The sequence below is a fragment of the Barbus barbus genome (genome assembly GCF_936440315.1).
Source record: "Barbus barbus genome assembly, chromosome: 17".
NCBI lineage: Eukaryota > Metazoa > Chordata > Actinopteri > Cypriniformes > Cyprinidae > Barbus > Barbus barbus.
The window spans coordinates 619,439-643,522 of record NC_136745.1 but is presented as its reverse complement, the minus strand read 5'-3'; the positions used below and the strand labels follow the sequence as shown (position 1 = coordinate 643,522).

The 24,084-nt window shown below is 38.0% G+C and overlaps 1 protein-coding gene across 1 annotated transcript in view; it reads left to right on the top strand.

The window, feature by feature from the left end:
- The window catches only part of LOC306883730 (X-linked interleukin-1 receptor accessory protein-like 2), a gene marked incomplete at both ends in the record, with an annotated part of 313,750 nt that overhangs the window by 236,387 nt on the left and 53,279 nt on the right, over positions 1 to 24,084 (top strand). Inside the window, one exon of the mRNA XM_079439154.1 lies at positions 17,712 to 17,786. Coding sequence (XP_079295280.1) covers positions 17,712 to 17,786 — 75 coding nt within the window. The remainder of the gene's footprint in view (positions 1 to 17,711; positions 17,787 to 24,084) is intronic.

Genomic DNA, 24,084 nt, shown 5'->3' with positions numbered 1-24,084 from the left:
ACTAATTGAGTTTTCACTGGCAGAGAGTTTTCACTTTCACTAACAGTTCATTTCTTTGGAGACGTTGATCTGTCCGACCTCCATTGTGTTTGTTGATGGTTTGTGAATTGTATGCCAGCTGGAAAAATGATGTTTTAGTTTACTGACTTTCAACCTCCCAGAACAAAAGCACCTGAACATCTAATGAAGCTGTGTGCAGTAGATCTACTGTGAGTGACAGATTTAAAGAAAGAGGAGGAGTGATCAGCAGGGCTGCAACTTCTGACAATATTCTATTTACTCATGTATTTATTTATTGACTTATGTCTATGGAGTCAAATCAGGGCCACATATACTCACAAAAGAGTTGAAGTATTGCAAAAGAAAATAAAGTTTTGCAAAGGAAATTGAAAGTATTGAGAAAAAGTAAATGTGCTTTTTGCAAACCAAAATTAAGCAAAATATAAATGAAACAAAAGCAATCATTTTACTACAAATATTTTCCATGGCCATTGCTCCTAATTTATTTGCAATGCTACTTTTATTTTGCATTTTAGTCAAGCGTGAGCTCGCGAGACCGTTTTTTCCCTTTGCACTTCACATTTCTGTGCATCTCACTTTTCTCGCATTGTTTTGACGGGGGTGGAGTCAAGGGATGGGGGCGTGTACAACAGGCCTGGCCACGCCTCCCTGGACCTGATCAAGGGTGGATCGTTTCCTTTTATTCACTAGCATTAAAACATGCATGCTTTAGTTTTATTAATTATATGAGTATTGACAGAATTTGCTCAAGTTAATCAAATTTCTAACATGCGAACATGAACATCTGCAGTTTATTTCTCTCAATCTGCACACTGAAATAGCATTAAAATGTGTATTGTTTTGTTAACGAAATCTGTATTAAAGTGTTTGTTTAAAATCAGTTAACCTGTGGGAGGATGCCAGTGCACAGAAGTGTTCTTGTTTACATTAGTTCACAGTTACTTCTAGATTTATATAAAACAATGTAATGAACTTGATAAACTATACATGATTTAGAAAGGTCTAAGACTCAAGCTTCATTTTTTTTATCTTACAGTGACAGTAATTTCTTAATTTATGTCAGGACTTATGTAAATAGAAAGCGAAGTTAGTTTCATTTATATTTTGCAATTCTTTATTTTTGTTTGCAAGAAGAACATTTATTTTTTCTCAACACTTTCATTTTCCTTTGCGAAACTTCAATTATTTTGCAAGTAAATGCGGCCCTGATTTGACTCCATAGACGTAAGATGTAACTCATGTACAGTACCTGTGTTTACCTGAATCTCCCGCATTTCCTAAATCTCCTATTTGAGTCTACATTTGAATCTCCTAAAATGACTTCATCGGTGATTGATTTCTTATGAGCACTATGTCTGTAATAATTTCAGCATTAAATGATATAAGTGAGGTTTCACAATACACAACACAATAAAAACACACTATTGCCAGGAGTTGCAGAAAACAGAAAGCATGTTGAACTGGTTGAAGTTGTGTTTTTTAGGCTGTAAGGTTACACTACACAGCATGAGTGTGTGTGAGAGGAACATCACAGCAGTGGATACGATCGTAAACAGAAGCACATGACAAAGGCACTTTCCACTAATGTTCGTCTGCTTTGGGAATGCATGGTGATTCCCTTTCATTTGACTGCATTTTAATTGCTCCATGAACAGATGAGTAATTATTTGTTGTGATTATTACTCACTCAACAGATGTGTTCTGACATGTGCAATTAAGAACATGAAAAGCAAGAGTATGAAATCAATACAGACGTACTGTTTAAGACAATTACAAGATGTGTTGATTGTTATGAGAGCAGTGACAATTTGGTGGAATCATTGGGACATAGATATTGTTTTTTAGTGAATGATGGTGTGCTGCATTCATATTTCTTAGAACACATTGCATGTTTCAAGTAAATCTTATCTTACATAGACACATTAGTCCAAGTCATGATTTAGATGCGCTGTGATGTGACACTTACATCAGATTCATTCAACAGCCTGTGAATTCATGAGTTCATATGTGCTTGAAAGTAAAGCCAGTCTTATTACTGAGCTGGATTCTGCTCTCTAGGTTCTTACTGTTCTCTGATCTCCAGGTAATTGTACCATAGTCTGACAAATAGCTGTTAAAAACTTCACATTTTGTCCATTAAAGTACAACAGCTTTTATAACCTTTGCATATTGTGCAGAGGGATGTAATTATCTGTACGTACAGTTAAGTGACCTCTATTAAAGTGTTTTAATGGATTTTTGAGCTCTGGAGAACTTCAACGTCCTGACCGCACTGCTAAAAAAAGATCTGAAGGCGAACGTGGTCATACAAGGAAATGTGAATCATGAAGAAAGTTTTAAAAATCTCAGTAAATGTCTGAAGAAATAAGGGCTTCACTGGAGCTCAATGGTCACTAAAACTGGTTACTAACATTCTTCAAAATATCATAATTTGTGCTCCATAAAAGAAAGAAAGTTGCATTTTAATTCAAAAAGGTAAAAAAATATGCTTTTCTCGCCTCCCATAGTGTATGATTGCAGAAATACGTGTTTTTATTGAACAATGATGGAGCAACAGATTTGGTGTGAAAGTAAATCTTAAAAGCGGTTTGTTTTGTTTAAATATTGTATAAATATATGAAGTGGTCATGAAGTGTACTGTACCACACACAGAGTAAAGGCAAACAAACACACCAGCTAAAGTAATGCACTTTGGAATAATATAGAAGTTAATAATAAAAATTAATACTTCTTCAAAACAATCACTTGAGCAACGTTTGTGCTATTTATTTGTATTCAGTAAATATAGTGTCATTTAAATGTTTATTTTAAAATTACAGAAACAAAATTATTTGAAAAAGTAAAGATTCTGAAATCATTGAAGGAGATTCCAGAATAATTTAACATAGCTTTAGAGTAGTAACATTAAATATGTCAATAAAAAATGATAAAAATGATGGTTCTTTATAATTATGGTGATTATCTCCGAGATGTTTAACAAGTGTGGGATCTGATGTCTTCCGCTGAGGATGAAGATGAATATCGACGATCATTTGGCAATCGTGTATTTTTCCCTGAGACACAACATGTTCAGAAAACACCGTTTTTGTCCCTCAGTAGATCATATTTACTACCATTCAATAGTTTGTTTATTTATTAAAACTTCATTAATTATACTTTAATTCAGCTAGGACACATTATATTGGTCACAAATGGCATTAATGACAGTTATAATTTTACAAAAGATTTTCAATTAAATTTCTTTTGAACTTGAATTCATGAAAGAATCCTGAAAAAATAAAATACAAATCACACTGAAGACTGGAATAATGATGAAAAAAATTCAGATCACTGCTATAAATTACATTTTATAATGTATTCGCATAGAAAACAGCTATTTTGAGCTGTAAAAATATTATGCAATATTACAGTTTGTTCTGTATTTCTGATCGAAAAGATGCAGCCTTAGTGAGCAGAACAGACTTGTATCGCCAAAAAAGCCATGTATAACATTTGTAATCCATTGAAACAACACACACACACACACACACACATATATAATACTGTGGCCTGCTAATATATAGAGGCAGTCATTTCGCTCTGTGTGAACTGCAGTGTGCTGATAACAGCGCTCTAATGGCTGCCCTGCCGTCTCATTTTTCACTTAATGACAGATAGAAATTAGGAACTAATCTTAAAAAATGTAATTCAAATTTTCTGCTAAAACTTTGTGAGGATGCAGGAGTGTCATCACTCATTCTCTGCGGTCTGACCTTCAGCAGATCTGGAGCTTCTGGTGTTTGTATGTGAAGCGTCTGATGCTAAACGCTCTCCCCGAGCCCCTTCCGCACTCATTTGTTGCAGTCGTTGAGTGAATAGCGCTTTAACAAGATGTGCCCGAGTAAAGCGGCTAATGTAATGAGGATAAACCCCCTCTGTAGGCGACGAGGTAACACTATCCATCAGCGTCCGGACTCCTGCGGAGAAAACAACAGCTGATTGATGCTCTCTTTGTCTGCTTCACCTACTGCTTCCCGTCTCCGCCGCCGCTAATGACAATCCAGCACGAAGACAATGCTAGAACACTTCCAAACAGACACTTTGATTTATCCAGAACCATTTGTCATCTTTCTCCGGATTCATTTCTGATCATTAATGCAACCTTGCTGATGAGAATTCAGTCTCTGAGTTTGTTCACATCTACTGTTCTTCAACCTGCAACTCTGTGCAGAAAATAAAGTGATTTCTGGGAAACGACACAGGCATTCGTTTTTAATAACAGCCATAAATTATATGGGGAGCGTGCCATTGAGAATTAATACAAACTTCATTGTCATGACATCTAATTTACATGAGGAGGGGATATAATTAATCTACAGGCAATGGAAGCCAAATCCCAAAGTGACTCGTAGAGTCTCACACCGGCTCTGGATTCAGTCAGATTTACTGTTTTCACTCTGCATCATACAATTATATAGATAATCCCAGAAAACACAGCATGTCTCCATCAGTGCATGAGAGCTAATGAACGTCTGATATCACTGACATAAATAACGCTTCTTTCATGCTCATTTTAGGATGAGTTTGTGGAGCAATTTAAAGTTATATTCACAATCACAGCATTTGAAAGATAAATATTGAAAATAATGGTTAAAATGATTACAGAAATGTTATACATTTCAAGGTTTTAAAGTGTAGTCTTGTTTATGTAATCATTTCAAATGAGTTGCCATCAGACATCACACAGAACAGAATGAAATGATTATATTTTGTATAAGGTATGAGCCAACTGAAAGTTATGAATCTCATTGATCATAAATGCAATAAAATCAACCAATTAATTTCATGAGTTCAATATTTATTGATTCAGTAAGGATTCATAACATCTGTACCTCTCCTAAATTGTAAAGTTCAAGACACTGATGCTTGCGTACAGATCTACCACAGGCTCTGCACCCTCCTACTTCCACTCACTATTACGAACCTACATCCCCTCCAGAAGTCTGAGATCTGCTAGTGAGCGACGCCTTGTGGTACCATCACAGAGAGGCTCAAAATCACTCTCCAGAACATTCTCGTTCACCATTCCTGGCTGGTGGAATGATCTTCCCACCCCTATCCGGAACGCCGGATCTCTGGCAACCTTCAAGCAACAACTGAAAACTCATCTCTTTAGGCAGTACTTGACTTCATCCTAAACTCAAAAAAAAAAATAATAATAACTCTTTCCCTCTATCTTTCTCTCCCTCCCTTACTAGCTTGTACTTATTTGAACAATGACTGAGACTTGGTGTTACGAGCACTTCCTCTGTCTGACTGCCTCTTCAAGATGAATCGCTTCTTGTATTCCCCAATTGTAAGTCGCTTTAGATAAAAGCGTCTGCCAAATGACTAAATGTAAATGTAAATGTAAAGGCTTACAGGTCTAGGAAAATATCTCCACCTTTCCCTCGGACTGGTTTGGTTTTGGCCTTCTCTAGAAAGAAGTCAAGCTGCATTGGCTGTAATCTAAAATGACATGCCTTTCAATGACCTTCGACACAACAGGTAGCACTAATGGAGCAGTAATTGCACACCTGATGGAAAACCGGCGTCATTACGGTCCTCCGCCAGCCTTTGGGAAATGTTTGCTGTTGGACACGCTGAATGCTTTTAGCAGCGTCTGACTCATTCTCAACTTCAGGCTTTACAGTGCTTTAGGCTATCCACCATTTTATCATTTGATGCAGAATTACAGCTTGATGGTGTGATTTGTCAGACGGGCCAATGTTATCTTTACTGATTCCACAGAATTGGAACTGAAGGTTTCTGTAAGTGATCCCGTCATGCTCTTGTTCTTCGATCACAGTGATTTGAGGCAGTTTTCTGTCAGTTCTCTAGTGGTACAGGACTCTAGTGCTTCCCTCTCTTCTTATTTTTCATGTCATTTCACTGTTAATTTTTTTTTTCTTATAGCCCAGTTCGGTTGTCCTGAAGAAGCAATTCATTATGATTTCAGTGACTGAAAGAAGGCCGTAACTAACAAATCAGAATTGAATCGACTTTCATTGGTTTTGAAGCTTTAATTGTGTTTTCAGCATCAGTGCTAAATGTGGTCTGTGAAACTGATCATCACAGTACGATTACGACTAAGAATACGGTTGTGGTTATGTCTTGTTGAATAGAAATGAACAGAAAATGGCCACTCAAACACATGGAGGAAGGTGTGATCATACGCAGCAGGACTTTGGCACAGATGTATGCGTGCTCACGGGTTTCTGTGTCTATATCTTGAGCCGGCCGGCATGTGTCAGGAATCATTCTCTCAGGGTTAGATCATGGTCAGATCATCCAGTAATGAAATGGAAAGTGTTCATCTGATCTCAGTCTTATCACTGCATATCAAATCCAGTCCATCTGCATGAGGACTCCCGCGAATACTGAGAGATCAAATGCTGTGTAATATATTTGAGAGATTTCCAATCTCATTTTCTTTCATATTACTGTTTTGTTCAAATGCTTACACACAAAATCTTTATTTGTCACACAATTTCTGAAAGCTGACGCTCAAACAACAGAAGCACACACCAAATCTACAAAACCAGATACCTTTGTGTCTGGAATGTTAAAAGGTCACCCTAAAAACAGAGACAGAGCATCACACATATACACATCATATGGAGAGAGAAGAGAATAAATAAATAATAATAATAATTACAGAAAACAAATTCACACACAAACAGAAAAATCACTACTAAAATACAAAATATAAGTGAATTATCTAAAACAAAGTAAACATGAGAGAAAGGAGAGAGAGAGAGAAAGATGGCAACAGGAGAAAGCAACATAGCCAAGAGCAGTTAGTACAAGGAAGTCTATTGTCAAGAATACAATGCTAATGTTGACAGTGCTGAGTTGTCAGTAACCATTTTTTAAGATGAGATGGAAAGGGCCAAAAGTATGTAATCGTGTGTTTATGTGTTTGTCATATTTTGAATGCAGTGCAGATATGTGAGGCGTTTTGCATTTTGTGTGCAATTCTTAGATTTGTGTGTAAAGTTTTGAAAATGTGTGCAAGCAGCTGAAAAAAACTGTAAAATCCCGTTTAGGATAATATCTTTCCCAGTATGTGATTTGAAGTTGTCCATGTTCCAGGCATTTGAGAAAATTGCCAAATGAATAGACTTGTTGAACGATGAGTTGAGGAACACTTATCTGCTCCATACACAGCTTTAGGTTTAGAAGAGATGACTCTACACATCATATGGCCAGTTAATAGAGCACAGGGTTGATTCCAGCCTCTTCTGTGAATCAGACTCATCATATACGGTGCAGACAGTGATGCTCTAGTCATTCCTGTGCGTCCAGCATCGCTGCAGCGGTTTGAGGAAGCTGTTTCTGTAATCCAGCATGCTCCAGATACTGTATAGAGTCTATAGAGCCTGCACCTAAACGTCTCTCAGATAGACTGGAAAGCAGACTGTGATCCAGAAGCCAGAAGCCCGAGCTCTCTGCTCCAGTCTCATTGCTGTAGCATTCAGATGTGTATTTACTGGAGTACATGGACTTATACAGCTTGTACAGTATATATATATTGTGCACACCCAGTCTATTTACATTCATTCATTAATGCATTTATTAAGCAAGTTTTGATCCATTTTATGTGCAAAGGACTCAGAAGTGACTCATATTTACTTCTTAGTGCATCAGTGGAGTCTGTCATCAGCAGGAAAGTGGCGTATCAGCTGAAGAGATTCCCTTTAGTTTGGATTACAGCTCTGTTCAAATGGACCCAGGGCTCACCTCACAGTCTTGAAGGCTCTTTGGGCTTGTCTTTGCTAAAGTGCTGCGGTCCCAGAGGAGTTGGAAGTGCTCCGCGAGCGCCGGTTCTCTCAGTCTGACTGACGCGCCGCAGCTCTACGCAAATTTGTCCCAAATCTCTGTGGCTCTCCTGGGCTCTCAGTGCTGTGAAGTGCTGGAGCGTTTTATCCGGCCAGAAGAACCGCTTCCTCCAGGCTCTTTGACCTGATTCTGTGGCCAGAGTCCTGTACTGTAATCCAGTGCTATGAATTTGGGATTCATGTGCTCAATTCTTTTGAAGACAGTGATTAGACAGTGACAGAGAATAATGTCTGTATTACTCCGGCTACATCTTCCTCCTGATATGTGGCATCATTTACAAATCTGATGAGGGCGAGCAGAAATATATACGCTTTTTTTTATTCAGCCATAATGAAAAGATAAAAAATTAAATAAAATAGGCCCAAATATATATTAAGTATATGCTAAATTTATGTTTGTTTTTTTGTTTTTTGTTGTTTTTTTAAATGGCCCAAAATATACTGGTATAAAATACATTTAAATAATACATTTTGAAACATATTTTAGCAAATATATGTTCGGGGCATTTTTTGTATGATTTGAATTCTATTAAGATATTTATTGAAATAGTTGTCACACTGCTGTGTCAATGAACACACATGAAAATGAAGATGACGGTTTAACAGTCTTTAATAGATCCACAAAAGGTAATATCCACACAAGGGAGGCTGGTGATACACGCATACAACGACAAGACCCGACAAACTAGAAACGGAACAGACAGGAACGTAGGCCCTGTCCACACGGCGACGTTTAGCTGTATATGCAAAACCTTTGTATCGGATTTGCGTTTCGTCCAGATGGATCCGATGTTTTGGGAGCGTGAAACTGCTATTTTTTTAAACCGGGTCCCAGAGTAAATAAATCTGAAAATGACTCCCTTGCGTTTTGCATGTGTACAGCCAATCCGTATATTTTCTGAAACGATAACGTCATGAGCCCACATCTCACCCCTAGCCAAACACCCTGCATCAGGAAACAGCAACAACAACATGAATAAACACTGAACGATTGTCTTTTTATTAACTAACATTAACACAGATTAATAAATGTATTGTTCCATGTTCATTTGTACACAGCGCACAAGGTTTATGCGCATAGTCCAAGTCTTCTTCTCTGTTTTTAGTGTATCTCTGTGGCAGAATTACAGCGCCACATACTGGTCTGGCATGTATACTACTTCGTTTTGTGTCAGTTTTGTGTGTACGCAGATATTTCTTAAGATGAGGGGAAAGGAAAAGCTGTGGCTTTGTGTGGATGTGGCCTTAAATACACATACCAAACAAGGATAATTAACTAGACACAGGTGAACAGAATGACACAATCAAGGGAAGCATGGGAAATTAGGTCAACAGAGCAAAACAAGGCAGGAGAACCGAAAAAGCGGAAAACACAACTCAGGCCGTGTCTACACGTACACAGGTATTTTTATAAACTGAGTTTTTCGTTCTTCTGATTTAAAAATAAATCTCCGTCCACATGAAAACTCAAACGCATGCTTTGAAGCACTGTTAAGAGCATGCCAAACCAACAGGTGGCGATATATCTCAACCATAAAGCCATGTTGGCCAATCAGAAGCCTGAAAAGTGTTCCAGTAGATGGAGATAACTGCGCAGGCTCTGATGTCACAAGCCAAAATGTCTGGTTTTGTTGTCTACACGATAACACTGCCACCGGAGTTTTTGAAAATCTTCACCCTGGCAGGAGTTCGGCTCAGTGTCCGTGACCTGGTGCTGCGTTTGCGTGAGGATGAACGGCCAAACTGCAGATTTATTCGTGTGAACAGGGCCTCAGAATCCATGAAAACAATAGCAAACTGAACATAACTGTGACAATAGTTTTATTCGTTTAGTTAGTAAATGAGAAAGTTTTTTTTATTTTGAAGAAATTTGTGAGAATGGAAGGTGTTGGCTGTGTGTTGTATTTCAGATGAGTGTGTTTCTCATGGATTAGGCTGTTAGTCATAAGTGTGTGTGTGTGTGTGTGTGTGTGTGTGTGTGTGTGTGTGTGTGTGTAATGCTTAATCAGCATATTGCTGAAACCAGTGCATATTTCATATTTCATGAAGCACTGTGCTGTAAGTTTCTGGTGAAAACTTCCCCAAAGTCATTTAGTGTGCCCAAAAATATCTCCTGATGTTTGTTGACGTGAGTGTGGGAACTTGTATTTTTCCTTTAAATAAAAAGGTAATGGAATAAGAATAAGTGTGTGTTAATGATGCTGGAAGAGTGTGCTGACGGCCGCGGCTGGCGAGGCATCAGATGGATTCGCTGGCTCAGGGAGAAATAAATTGGCAGGCAGAAAGAAAAGCAGGCATTTTGTGTTATTGCAAGTGCATGTGCCACAGCTCACGCTCATTAAAACTGCACTGAAGACTGCTGGGCCAACTGCTTATATTGAGATTTAGTGATTTAAGAAGATATCTTTTAATTGAGTGCATTTTTTATATATTCACAATATGATATTGTGTGGTCATATTTAGCAACAAAAGCGTCACAGTTTCTTCAGCTTCTCTGTACCTGTGTATATTCAAATCCAAGTGTTCTCTGTTCACTGCTAATATTGCTGACTAGAGCTTTACTTTGGCGTTTTCAGTGTGTTTGGACTGCTCGTTGAATCAGTTTTATCTGGCTGATGAGGTTATTAATACAATTTGTCATAACAATCAGTTCATGTTTAGAATTAATGTTTGATGAGACTTTCCTTGTACAGATTGCAAAGAATTATTATTCCGGTTAGTATTAATAATAATCTTAAACCGGTTATTTACTGAACGGGTTTTACACACTCTGCTTTGTGCTGGGACTTATTGCTTTAGCAAACACAAGCTTTAGCTCAGAACAAAACAGCTTTAAATCATGCTTTTTTTTTGCAACTTCTGCCCCAAGCTTTTATTCTGTTTTGCAAAGCAGAATTTCAAATTGTATGACCTCTGACCTCCCATCATCACAGAAATACTGCTGCCCCTGGAGAGAAAGAGCATGATGAAATAACCTTAAGCTTTCAGACTCCTTACAGAAACTCCACATCAAACTTTGATGACAGTTTAGTCAGTGAGTATGAAACACTCAGCAGAGGATGGGATGCAGTCCACTCTAGAAAGACACAAACCAATGCAACAACACTGAGATTAAACGTTCATATAAATGTTATTATCATATATATATATATATATATATATATATATATATATATATATTAAACTTTTTTAAAACATTTTTAAAAAAACATAAGTCTTATTTTTAAAAGCATTTAAAAATATATTTCCCCCTCCATAGATCGCAGTCCAAGAAAATACATTCCCATATGACACATTTGAAGAAAATTCAGAAAGGAATATTTATGTACTGTAATGTTGGAAATGTATTTTCTTCCACCTGAAAACATTTTTAAATATTAAACTTCAAAAATATATTTGATCAATCTTCACTTTTTCAAACAAATATTTAGCCTATTTTATTTATTTTTTTCTGGCCAAAATATATAAGAGCCAGAAATTGGCCAATGTTTATTTCAAAAGCAACATAACAAGAAAAAAAATAAGTAAATGTATCCAAAAAAGGTGAAAGCAAAGACTTATGGCGTCTGGTTCCCCAGCAAGTGAAGCAGATGAAGGAGATGGTGCTGTAGACGTCTCAGTGTAGGTCAGATGTGCTGCACCCTTCGGACACGCGTGTAGGTGATGCTAATAAACGCTGTCATGTTCTGTGCTCGGCTGGCCTTACAGTTTATTACGACTTCTCACAGGACCGGCTTCTGTCAGGCCTCTTCAGCTCTGTCTTTCCCTCTTCTACTGGATGCTGGGATGATTTCTTCAGGCGCTTCACATTTCTAAGCAGTTCTTTTGTACTTTTTTGTACTTTCATCTTATTTCGATTCATGATTGGGTCCCAGATCCCACAAGCGTTTCCTGTCTTATTGCAGTATATTCTGCGATTTGTTCTTCCCACACATGCTCCAGTAAGCACCCATAGTTCATATGGCTGGGCAGGATTTGGAAGCGGTGGGGAGATGCTCTCAAGGGCCCCACACATCTACAATTGCATAAGCAGCTTTTCATGGGCTATTTTCAGTTGCTGCAGCACAACTCTGTGTAAGGGCTTTGCGTAGGTGCTTTGGTTTAGTCTGCTTATAATGCTTTCCTAAATGGAGACTACACAGTCATGCCAGTAACCCTCACTCTTCTTGAGTGGATTTAAAAGTCACAGCTCAGACATACAGTAAAGCAAAATGTCATTCTCCTACCTTTGACTCCACTGAGAAATTTTAGTATCACTTTGACAAGTTTGACATTTTTGATGAAGAATTTTTGAAAGATATTCAAGAGTGATGATGATATCCTTTAAATCTGACCACAACATTTTCATGCATTATCCTTGTTGTTATCTGTGTCATTCTTGCAACAAATGACCATTCTATCTATTCTGATCAATTAGAGTGAAAAGTGAAAAAAACCCTCTCATCTTCAAAATAGAATATTGCATGCATAAATGCAAGGTGTTAATCAGTGTTTTTTGTATATATGCATAACACACAATTATTTGAGAAGCAAAATGTAAAAAAAAAAAGAAAGACATATCAAGAAGTTTCCCTTCAAGGAAGCTCTCACTGCATCAGAAGTAGCGACACTATGGGAGCACTTCTCTTTGATTCCGTCTTAAATGGGGTTATGAACTGAGAAACCAAAATTCCCACGATCTTTTGACATATAAAAAGTGTTATTGTCAGCATTCGTGGGTCTGGGTGCTATTTATAGAGCTTCCTGGTTATGATCTCATCTGTTGCGTGATGACGCCATACCATTGGACTGGTTTCAAATGCTTCAAGAAGCAATTATGCAGAAGCATTCCCATAGCGGCACTACTTCTTTACACTTGTAACCTGAGACATTTGACTGACTCTGAAGCATTTCCTTAGATCTGTAATGGTCCAATACTTGCATAATGTGTGCAGAAGTGCAGGCTTCCAGCTTCCTTTTCTTGTGAAAAAAATCCCTCGTTAACCTGTGACATATACGTCACTTGATATCACACATAATAATAGCCATACATGAGAACTACAACAGTTAATGCAAGATATTTCCGCATGTCTGCAAGAAAGGGATTTGTTAAAGAGATCTAGATTTAGTCTTAAGGGCAGCACTTTAGCATGTTATCATCATTAATGAATAACTCAGTGGCTTTGGTGCATTTCTCAGATCAGAAAGGAAATTCTCAAATCTACTTGTTCAACCTGCATATCATCTAGTCACTTGTGCACATCATAAAAGCAGTTTCTCATTCTTTTGAACAACATTCATGTAATTGATTATGTACATTTGTCTGCGGTTTCCTACTCTTTCTACTTATCAGTTGCTAATGTCATGTCGCTCAAAATGTATTGAATAGATTGAATAGTAATAGAAAAACTGTAACATCCTGGAAATATGTAATATGTAATTTAAAGAAAACAGAAAAAGGGGCAGACTGAAATCAGCCCAATAAAGACAGACACCCAACTTCGGGTTGCTTGTTGCTTGCTCGCGAGCTGTTTGAAACTTCAGCTCCTCATCTGATCGCGCTGTTAAGCGCTCTCAGCCATACACCATCTGGCGAGGATCCACACATGCCTTCAAAGTTCTGACCAAAGAAACTTTAACACCCCGAGGCCGAAAGAACTCTAAACAGACTTCCTAAGAGCGTCATCACGTCACAGAGAAACATCATGCCGACATTTTTCACCCACTTAATATACAGGAATTTGTCCTGTATGTTATTAATACTAATTGCTTTAATGTTGGATTTATAAAGCTGTGTGTTTGTACAGTAATATAAATCAGTTCATCTCACTACTGTTTACATGACAATTGTAAACTGACCGTGTCTGTGTCATGGGATGCATGGAAATGGAAAGTTGGGCCGAGTGAAAGAGTTATACTGAAGGAGAAGTGATGAAAGTGTGAAAGTGAATGAAGGGGCACGATGTCCTCAGAAGTGATGGGTCCAGATGCGCTGGGTCAGGTGTCACGACGGATCCGGACCCCGAGGACAGCTGGTGCTCGCTTGAGAAAGAGAGACAGATCCACTGTCACTGCTGTGAGTCTGGAGTCACCACAGCATTTCCAGATTCTCCAGGCACTTTCTGCAGGCCTGAAGCACAGATCAATAATTAGTCTTGTGTATGAATCTTAATTGCTATCACCTGCCTGATACTCTGAGTGTTTGAGCAACTCTCAGTAGAGAGAAGGTTTTTTTCCTCTTTTTCAAACTGCAGGCGAAGACTCACAGATCTTTAAACTCTCTTTTAAGCTCTGCCTGAGGACGACTGATGAACATTTTCTTGTAGTTAAGCAGCATTAAATGTCAGCACATTACAGAAGCAAACACTAACACCTCATCATACTGGGTTTGCTTTCGCTTCGAGTGGAATTCATCTTCCTTCTCACTCTTTGTTTAGTATGAACTATTTAAACAGAAAGTGCAATGAGATGCAGTCTGCACAAGAATGATCTGTTCACACTGAAAGTAACAAATATGCATAAAGTGGAATGAAATGCAAATTCAGTGCAACACAAGCCATCAGAAGAGCTGCGTACGGTGAAGCAAATTCAATACTCAGTTCAGCAAAACCAAACCAACAAACATAAGCAGCATAAACTGAGATTAAGCCCATAAAGTGTATTTTATTTAATTAATTATTTCATTTTCAGTCTTTGAATATAGAACATTTGAATATTAATATCGAATCTGTTTTGCACGTGTGAGAGTAAAGAGTGCTGCTGCTGCAGAATCTGCCTCTGTTTGCTCCCTTTATAGATAATTACACTTTATAATGTATTTTTTAGTGTAATCCAAACAAGTTCAACCTGACCTTTACATTTCCCCCTTTTCATATTTTTATTTTTAAAACAACCATTCAATGAATCATTAAATAAATTATTTTAATAATTTTACACAAGTGCACAAGTCTCTAAGTAAGAGGCTTTTTTTAATAGACTAAGTAAAACTGAAGCAGTAGATGCAAGGTAACACTTTAGTTTAGGGGCCACCTGATCGTTCACAAAGAGCTTGATTGACAGGCGATCTGACCAATCATGACGCCGAACCCACCATCTTGTCCAACAGCTAATTCAGATAATTAACCTAATTAACACGAGAGGAGCACAATCAGTAATCAACCCAGTTAACAAGATAAGAGGAGTGTATATATACACAGCAGACTTACCTCTGTTCCTTGACAGTTTTCCAGCATCCCTCCTCCACCCCTTCTCCGCACTTACAACTATTCCTGTCCTAACCTGTAGGGGGGTACTCTGGGTTCAGGCCAAAGCTCCGAGCTCGGAGCCCTCCCCTCGGACAGCACGCCAAATACGCATAAACTTTATTCTATTTATTATATGTGAGTGTGAACTCGTGAAACTAACAATAAATTAAAATTTGTACCTATTAGATTGTGTTTTATTAACCTATGCACCTACCTCAACCCTAAACAATAATGCAAAAACAGTAATTATTGTTGTACGGTGTGACAAAAATGACGCTATATTGATGTGCTCAGGAGCCACAGCTGTATCCCAAACACAAATCAGACAGGAGAGTAGATTAACTTTGGTGGACTTAAACTTGAAAAATGTTGTGTTCCGCGGTTAACCCCCTGGGGTCGAAGACCGCACCGGAGCAGCCTGTCTCCTGTTTTCTTTATGACCACGAAAACAACTAAAAATACTCTGCCAGTTTTGATCGTACAGATAAGAATAAGGTATCATTTGAAACTGCAAAGGGTCTACTTCTATTTCTGTATAGTCATAATAAAAACAAAACTATGTGCTAAACTATGTAAAAACTAAAGAAAATACACAGGGTGCGTTCTCCTTCGTTGGGCTATTGTTTGGGACTACCATTCCATAACAATCGGCTGTTTATTAGTACTTATTAAGCACATACTAATGCCTTATTCTGCATGAACATATTCTATATCCCTTAACCAAACCCAATATACCTAAACTTAACAATTACCTTACTAACTATTAATAAACAGCAAATTAGGAGTTTACTGAGGGAAAATCTCTTAGTTAATAGCAAATATGTGATCCCTATTCTAAAGTGTTACTGGATATGGATTTTGGACACAGTGTATTAAATACTGTGATGTAATGAGGTTGAATGGTGGACTCTGTCAGTGGTTTCTCATGCAGCAGAAGTGAGAGGAGTACAGCGATCCCATCAAACGCCTCGGACAGCACACGCCATTGATTCTGACTTTGAGAAAATATAATGAAGGATTGCTCTTTAGTGTGCTTTAGTACTGTAGCTTGTCTGTTAATGTCTCATACAGTCCAGATGACTTTGCTTTACTCATAGAGCTGTCCAGAGAGATTCCGCTCTGTTACCCATCAGTGTCACCCCTGAGGTCACACTCGGATAGCAGGTTAGCTGCTTTATATCTAGACCAAGGCATTCAGTTTGGCTAGTTTTACCAAAAGTTTGAACGGGAGAAAAGAGAGCGTAAGAGGCTAATGACAGCTTGCTGCTGAGATTTGGGCTAAAGATTTTTTCCCCCAGCAGAGCCAGTTACTCTCCAACAATGTAATTTCAACATCAAGAGGACTTAATTTTCCTAACACTGTTTAGTTGTTAATAAATGGAGCTGTTAAAAAGTAATTCTGCCCATGAAAAATTCAGAGTCAGCAAAAGAAATAGTGCAGTGGTTTCTGCATCACAGTTAGTAATTGCATTGCTCCAGAGACACTGTACGAATGCAGAGAGAGGAGAAAACCGGTCCTGATCACAAGTGCTGAAGAAACTAGAGACATCAGCGGCTTCATCATTATCTCTAAGCGTTATTGACAGTTATCTGCTCACGGATTCATCACCAGAGAGTGTGTTTGATGATTCAGTGGATTCAGAGAAGGTGGTCTTCTGCTGACGTGAATGATGGCTCCATGTGCATGCTGCCCGCTCTGCTAAAGGAGGACAGACAGACACAAGACTATATCAAATCCATATAGTGAAGCCAAACTCTCCATGAGAAACTGAGCTGCTTTGTCCTGATCATTTGCTCAGGGGACGACAGCATACAGCAGTGTGAAACGTATAGGCCTACATATTCTAGTGCACTAAGCACTTGGTTAATGTCTGTTCATTTTATTTCTCAAGCTTTTATTCACAATACACATTGTTTCAAAGCAGCTCAATCAGATCAACCAGACTGAGATTTGCTGTTAGTATAGTATGTGGTTTTATGTGAGTATATGTGTTTTGCAGTGATATTGATGATTATGTTCTCAGTAGCAAGCAAAACACAAACCACGTTTTTCCTCATTACAAGTGATTATTTAATATAATCTTGGTCATATTTTCTTGTACAATGAATAGTTTTGTTCATGGAATCTTTAAAGAATGTCATGTGTTTCTGTTTTGTCCTGCATTAGACTCTTTCTCACACACACACACACACACGGTCGCATGCACACAAGCTCTTGTGTATGTTTGAGAGCAATCATTTCTTCAGTCAGAGGAGTGTGTGAAGATCTCCATCAGCTCTGGATATCTGCATCACTGACAGAAGAAAAATCTGGCACTGCTTAGTGTCATGGTGACTGTGAATGCACAGTATGGACCCTGTATAGTAGCTGCATTAGCTGCACACTAGAGGAGGTAGAGGCAGTCAGTGAGGCCTAAACTGACAAGGAAGAATGACAAACTTTACTCGTATAATGTAAATAAGGTCGTAAATTGCTTCGGAGAAAAGCATCTGTATGAATGTCTTTTAAATGGCTAGACAGCAAAGATGAAGCCGTTTTGAGTTATTGAGATAAATGTTTCATTCATTGCAGTATTCAATTTGCTAATGTGTGTTTATTGTTTTGCAGCACTTCTTACGACCAGACCACCAAAAGTGCTGTTCCCGTCAGAGAGACAGGCCAGTGTCATAGACGTCCAACTCGGTGAGTCCCATAAACGGACACACATCCACAACAAACACACAAAACACATGTGCTTTTCTTTCATAGAAGTGTTCTGCTGCAGTCATGCAGAAATAAAACACGCTCATGTCCTCGACTGAAAGAGTGCATGAAATCAACATGAGGGTTTTGTAGCATGTAGTCCGTCTCTGGCAGCTTTGAGCTCATCTTTATGCTAGTGTAGTCCTAAACTTATAGCAGATATATGCATTTAATAAGCAAATAATCTGACATCCTGCTACTAGCACACAGGATCTTTGCAGCCTTAATCAAATGAAACCACTGTTTTTTGGTGAAGGAGGAATGAAAGCGTCTTCTTTTCTTTCAATACATCATTTCTGGGGTGGTTATGTTATCCTGCCTTCTGATGGAAACACTGTATTTAAAAAGAATATATAAAAAAGAAGAATATGACAAAAGGGTGATTATGCTGTACTTGGCGTATAAGCAAACTCCCATCAGCAGCATGTAAACATCTCTCATAAATATCCATCTGCTGCTGCAGGTTCATTGCCCTACATGTTTAGCAATGCTTAGCAAATGGACAATTAGGAGAGGATGCTGCGAATGTGGGAATGTAATTATCGTGCAAGTGGAAATGGTCTCTGGTGCTGTAATATGCATTTTATTAATTTTAATGATTGCATGAACAAGGATTATTTTCCATGTTCCTGTGAGATCTCTGCAGGGCCAACAGAAGCAGCAAACCAAGCAGTTTGGAAGGGAAGAAAATATTGCCAACATTACATTTGCATTCATCTGATAAATACCTCTTGAATGAGTTTCAGTATGTTTAATGAACCTATCTGCTTGAACTCATTCACATCAGTGTTGTATCCAGTAACAAGCTTCTACTAGTAGCAGTGAAGCACAACAAAACACAAAAATGTTTTACTTTTTTTCCTCAATTGTGCAAAACACAACAAAACACACTGAAATATATAGTTTAGTCATGAAACTCTTTGTTGTTAACGTAACTGATGATATTCAGAGAGTTAAATGACTTGGCACAAGCTGATTGGTTCATGCTGCATGTGCAGCCAATGAGCTTACTGCCTTGCATTTATATGGCTGGTTAGTATTCATTTGAGATTCCTGCAGCGCGCTTTCAGAGTTTCTCTGAAGCCCTCCACCTCCACCTTCCCCAGCTCCACCTGTATAGATCTGCTTCGGGTTACTTTATATGCTATTTGTGCAGCAGCAGTATGTCTTAAATACTCATAGCACCGTAATGCCGTATGCATTGGCAGTAGCAAGTTCCTGTACTTGCTTGCAGCAGCAATAATCTACAACTACAGCAATAACCAACAGCAGCAGCAGTGTAGCAGATCTATTCCGCCAAGACCAGATATATTAACAGTAACTAAGTTTACATCCAGATTTTGCGCTGTTTTGTTATCGACAAAGAGATATGCGTTAAAAAAAACGTTACGAAATTTGCTGACTACATCCTGTTTCCATCCAACTGGCCTTTTACCGATAAAATGGTGTGCGTCTAATTGTCGCATAAGTTTTGGTGTATAGCAAATAAAATGTTGCCCTTGCGCTGTTTCCATACATAATTTATCCTATTGCGTAAATTATAGGCTAGGCTAGCTGTTCTTCATCCATTTGAAAAAAAAAAAACCTATATTAAATTGTATAGGCCTACATAAAATAATTTTTATTAAGTATCATGATTTTTATTTTTGTTGTTGTTTTTTGTACTTTGTTATAGACTAGATAGATAGGCCACTGTTGATAATCAAGCAATCATCATAAACAGTTGCAGTTGTATTATTATCTTTTTTCTGATTAAAGTTTATAGGAAATAGGTTCATTCCAGTTATTTTATTTCTCCTAACCGACCGTCATATTAATCGTTAACCGACAAGATTGTTAAATTACAATGAAATTAAATTTAAATTGATAGGTGGCTTGTCCCATTACAAACACCTAAATTAGTTTTCCAGGGATTTATTTTATTCACGCAGACAGCAGCATAAACTACATGAAGGTGACCTGCAGCGCTTCTGTGAACGGAGAAAAACATGAGCTGTTATATAGAAAAGAAACAGGCCCATATGCTAAATATATTGTTCTAAATAATTAATGAATTAACAAAACGAAAGAAAAAACCTGCAACAATTAGCAGCCTATATGCAGAATTTCAGTTCATTTTGTGATGCACTCTTGAGAAAGCGGCAGTTTTCCTTTATTTCACAAAAGTATGTTTTGTTTTCTTTATTGTGAATGTACACAAATAAAATAAATATTCTGAATAGTTTTGAATAATGTCTTGCTCTTATATGACCACAAATGAAGGAGTAGGTTAGTGCAAGTTTCCACTTTTATAAGGAAATAAAACCCCCAGAAGCGATCGCGCCGGCGCCTCAAGACCAGTTATAGCCTGTTCATGTCATAATACAATACTGTCAGACAAATATACTGAAGAAACATGAAACTAATATTTTATTTCTCCTCACTCCACAACAAATCATTTCAGTTTAACGGTAGAAAGACCTCAGAACAAAGCCAGAATACAAATATAAGAAGCTTAGAAGCCAAAAGGAATGAATTTCAACTTTTGTACTTCATGTTGATGTAAAACAATCTGTGCTTGGCATAATATCCCGGGGTTATGGTGCTCAAGCTGAAAGCACTACAGGCTGTTTAACCTGAACAGTGCACTGCAATAAAGATTAATAATCATCATGTAAACGTAGGCTAGCCTGCTAACACCAAACTAAGATAAGTATGTCTGAGAGGTAACTCGTCTTTTTCTTACCATGTATAAAATAATTTTAGATACAATTGAATAATATGAATATGATTTAATGTGCTTTTGAACTCCAGGGAAAGGTGCTTTAACGAGAGCAACACATGAACACGGACGCTGTCTATAGGCTAATTCTGTCATGTGACTCCACATTTATTTGCGTTAAAGCCCCTTTTCTCGACAAAAAGTGTTTCCAAACTAATTTTTGCGACATTTGAAGTATCGATATGGAATGTATGTGCTAAAGTTAAACGGAAAAAGATTTTGTCGACACAGGAGAAATTTAATGATAATTGGCATTTCCATCAGCTCTATCGTAAATATTTTAAAGCGCTAAATATTTTTTCACAAACAAATCCTTGGATGGAAACCTGGTTATTGTCATGTCCATCACCATGCTATAAAATCTTCAGAGAGTTGTCATGATTGAAATAGTGTAAGGTTCCCATGTAAAAGAGTTATATCTGATAAACAATGCCAAATATTCAACCAGTTTTTAGTCCAGACGATGTTTTAAAGCATTATGGGCCAGATTTACTCACAGCTCGTGCCAACGCAACCCTCTTTTGGCAGTAAAAAACTACTGTCAGGATTTACTAATGACTTATTTGCCCTGCTGAGTAAATCTGGCCTGTAAGTTCAGTGCACAGGCCTTTCCAGACAGTAGACAGCAGCACTGTGCAGCTTTATAAGATCTCATTCTGGCTCAGATCTGAGACAGGCTACATACTATGAGAATCTATGCAAGTATATGTCAACTTATTCTACTAACCCCAAATCTACCCTAACAGTCTGCTCTGAGAGTTGGTAGACATGTAGCTGCAAATGAATGAGAATTAGTTGGCATGTAATTGGAAAGTCACTTATAGTTAGTAGAATGTCTAAAGTGGACTATCAAAATAAAGTGTGACCGCACAGTATAACAGTGACCGCTGATATGAGCTCTGCAGCGTTTGTTACTGTCCTCCTCTGACACAATCAGTCCAGCGCATATATAACACACACACTTCTCTGTTCCTGTCAAACTCCCCCTCTTTCTCTTCAAAGTATTTACTCCTGTCTGGATGCGTTTGTGATGCTCCTCGTCCGACCTCGGGCTGTTGTCAGGAGCAAAATAGCTGGAGATTTTCTCATATTTAATCTGTCTGCTCCTGCTAAATTATAACGCATTACTCCATGTGCTGACAGCACAGCAAATGGACTTTGAGTCCTTGAAATGTCAACTATTTCTCAGTAAGTGAACTTTATGCCAGACGACTCCTTTTAGCGCTAGAGATCTGCAGGCGCTCCATGAGTGGTCCATTTGCTGGCGGTGCAATTAAAGCATCGGTCAGAAGTGTCTGTTACACAATGAAATTATCTGTACATATTTTGTCCCAGTGACATTAACAAGAGAAAGCCAGCATCTGCTTCACAGAGCCAGAGCACAGAAGAGATGACGTGTGTTTCTGTACAGAAGACCTGGATTAATGACTGCAGTTGATAAGCTGACTCAGAGTAACGCATCATTCTGCCAATCTGGACTCCTTGTTTGATGCGACTGCCACATGTCAAGAGATTTTACCCAAAATCAGATGAACAAGAAAAGTGCATGGTAAAACTGGTCAGGTGTCGAATGTTGATCCTTGTGAATGAGTCCAGTAGGTCCAGGGCTGTTCTTTGAGCAGTGTCTCTCTTCTCTCACGCTGTGCCACCTGCTCGTGACAGTGATGCTCACCTCGGGTCAGAGCCGCCGTCCAGAGCTGCTCATCACCTGTGCTCACAGCGCAGATGGACTGACCGACTCCCTAAACCAGACCACATGCTCACGACTTCTGAGAGTTTGGAGGTGAACTGTGCAATTCTTGCACCGAACCAAATGACACAATCAGCGTAATGGTTAGCTTTTCTGGAAGTGCTGAACTCGACGGCACAATGCTGGACTGTTTCTGGTGCTGTCAGGGCATTGCTAAAGTGTCCTCACTTGTAAAACTGGTATAAAAATAAAGCAAAATAAAGTTTTTTAAATGGTAAAAATGCAGAAAGTTTCCTGTAAGGGGTAGGTTTAGGGTGATAGAAAATACAGTTTGTACAGTATAAAAACTATTACGCCTATGGAGAGTCCCCATTTAGATAGCTAAGTAAAGTAAGTAAGATAGCTGTGTAAACGTATGTTTTGTTGCTGCTGTAGGTTGTTCTGGTCATTTGCTAGGATGCTGTTTCTGCTCTACTCTCTACATAAAGTCCCTCCTAGATAGGATTTGATGAAATATTGTTCATGCCAGCATGTGCGCAGGGTTAAAGGAGTATTTCACCCAAACATGAAAATGCACTCACTCTCGGGCCATCGTCTAACGTCAGGATGAGTGTGTTTCCTCATCAGGTTTGTAGAAATGTGTCTCAGCAATGGATGCTCTGCAGTGAATGGGTGCCGTCAGAATGAGAGTCCAAACAGCTGATAAAAACATCACAATAATCCACACCACTCCAGTCCATCAGTTAACATCTGGAGAAGACAAAAGCTGAAACTAATCCAGCATTAAGATGTTTTTAACTGTCACTTCCAGTTAAAATATGAGTTTATAACACTGGACTCTCATTCTGACGGCACCCATTCACTGCCAGTGGTGGTCAGTAACGAAGTAAAACTTCTTCGTTACTGTACTTAAGTACATTTTTCAAGTATCTGTACTTTACTGGAGTAGTTTTATTTTGAGAAACTTTTACTTTTACTTCACTACATTTCATAAAACATATCGTTACTCCTTATAATCTTTTCAATGATTATAATATTATAATTCTTTTCAATGAACCAAGTTTTCAGTGAAATCGGTTCGCAAATCGCAACAAACGATTCATTCACGAATTGGAATGATCCGATTGCAGCTTTTTTTTTTTTTTTTTTTTTTTTTTATTAAACATGACAGATATCCAAAATATCAAAACAGTACAATTACAGACCAAATTAATAAAAAAAAAACAAAAAAAAAAAAACAAGAAAAACAAGAATACACAGATTTGTTGCCAGGGTAATGAACAAATAAAAAAAGGGTAATAAAATGACCTTTTAGGATGACACAAAGGACGAATACAGAGATACAGTTTTCATAGCTTTCAAATTGGTAGAACTTTGGATAGTTTCTACATACATATCCAAGTCCACTTTGAACAAAGAAAAAAGAGGTTTAGAGCCAGTAAACTTTTGTTTATGAATGTGAAATTTAGCTAACAGAAAACACAAATTAATTATGTAATATTTCCCTGTATTCTCCTTAGAATATTCAAATAATCCAAAGAAAGCATCTTTAAAACAAAATGAGAAGTCACTTACAAAATAAGATTGAATAAACACCAAAAATTCAGACCAAAAGTTCTGTGTGTGGGTACATTGCCAAAACAAATGAATGAAGTGTTCTTCAGAAGAATGACAAACACTGCAGTTCACTTCAATGCCAGGCTTATATTTCCTAAGAAAGACTTTAGTCGGGTAACATTTGTGAGTCAGTTTAAATGTTATTTCTTTTACTTTATTGGTAAGCAGAT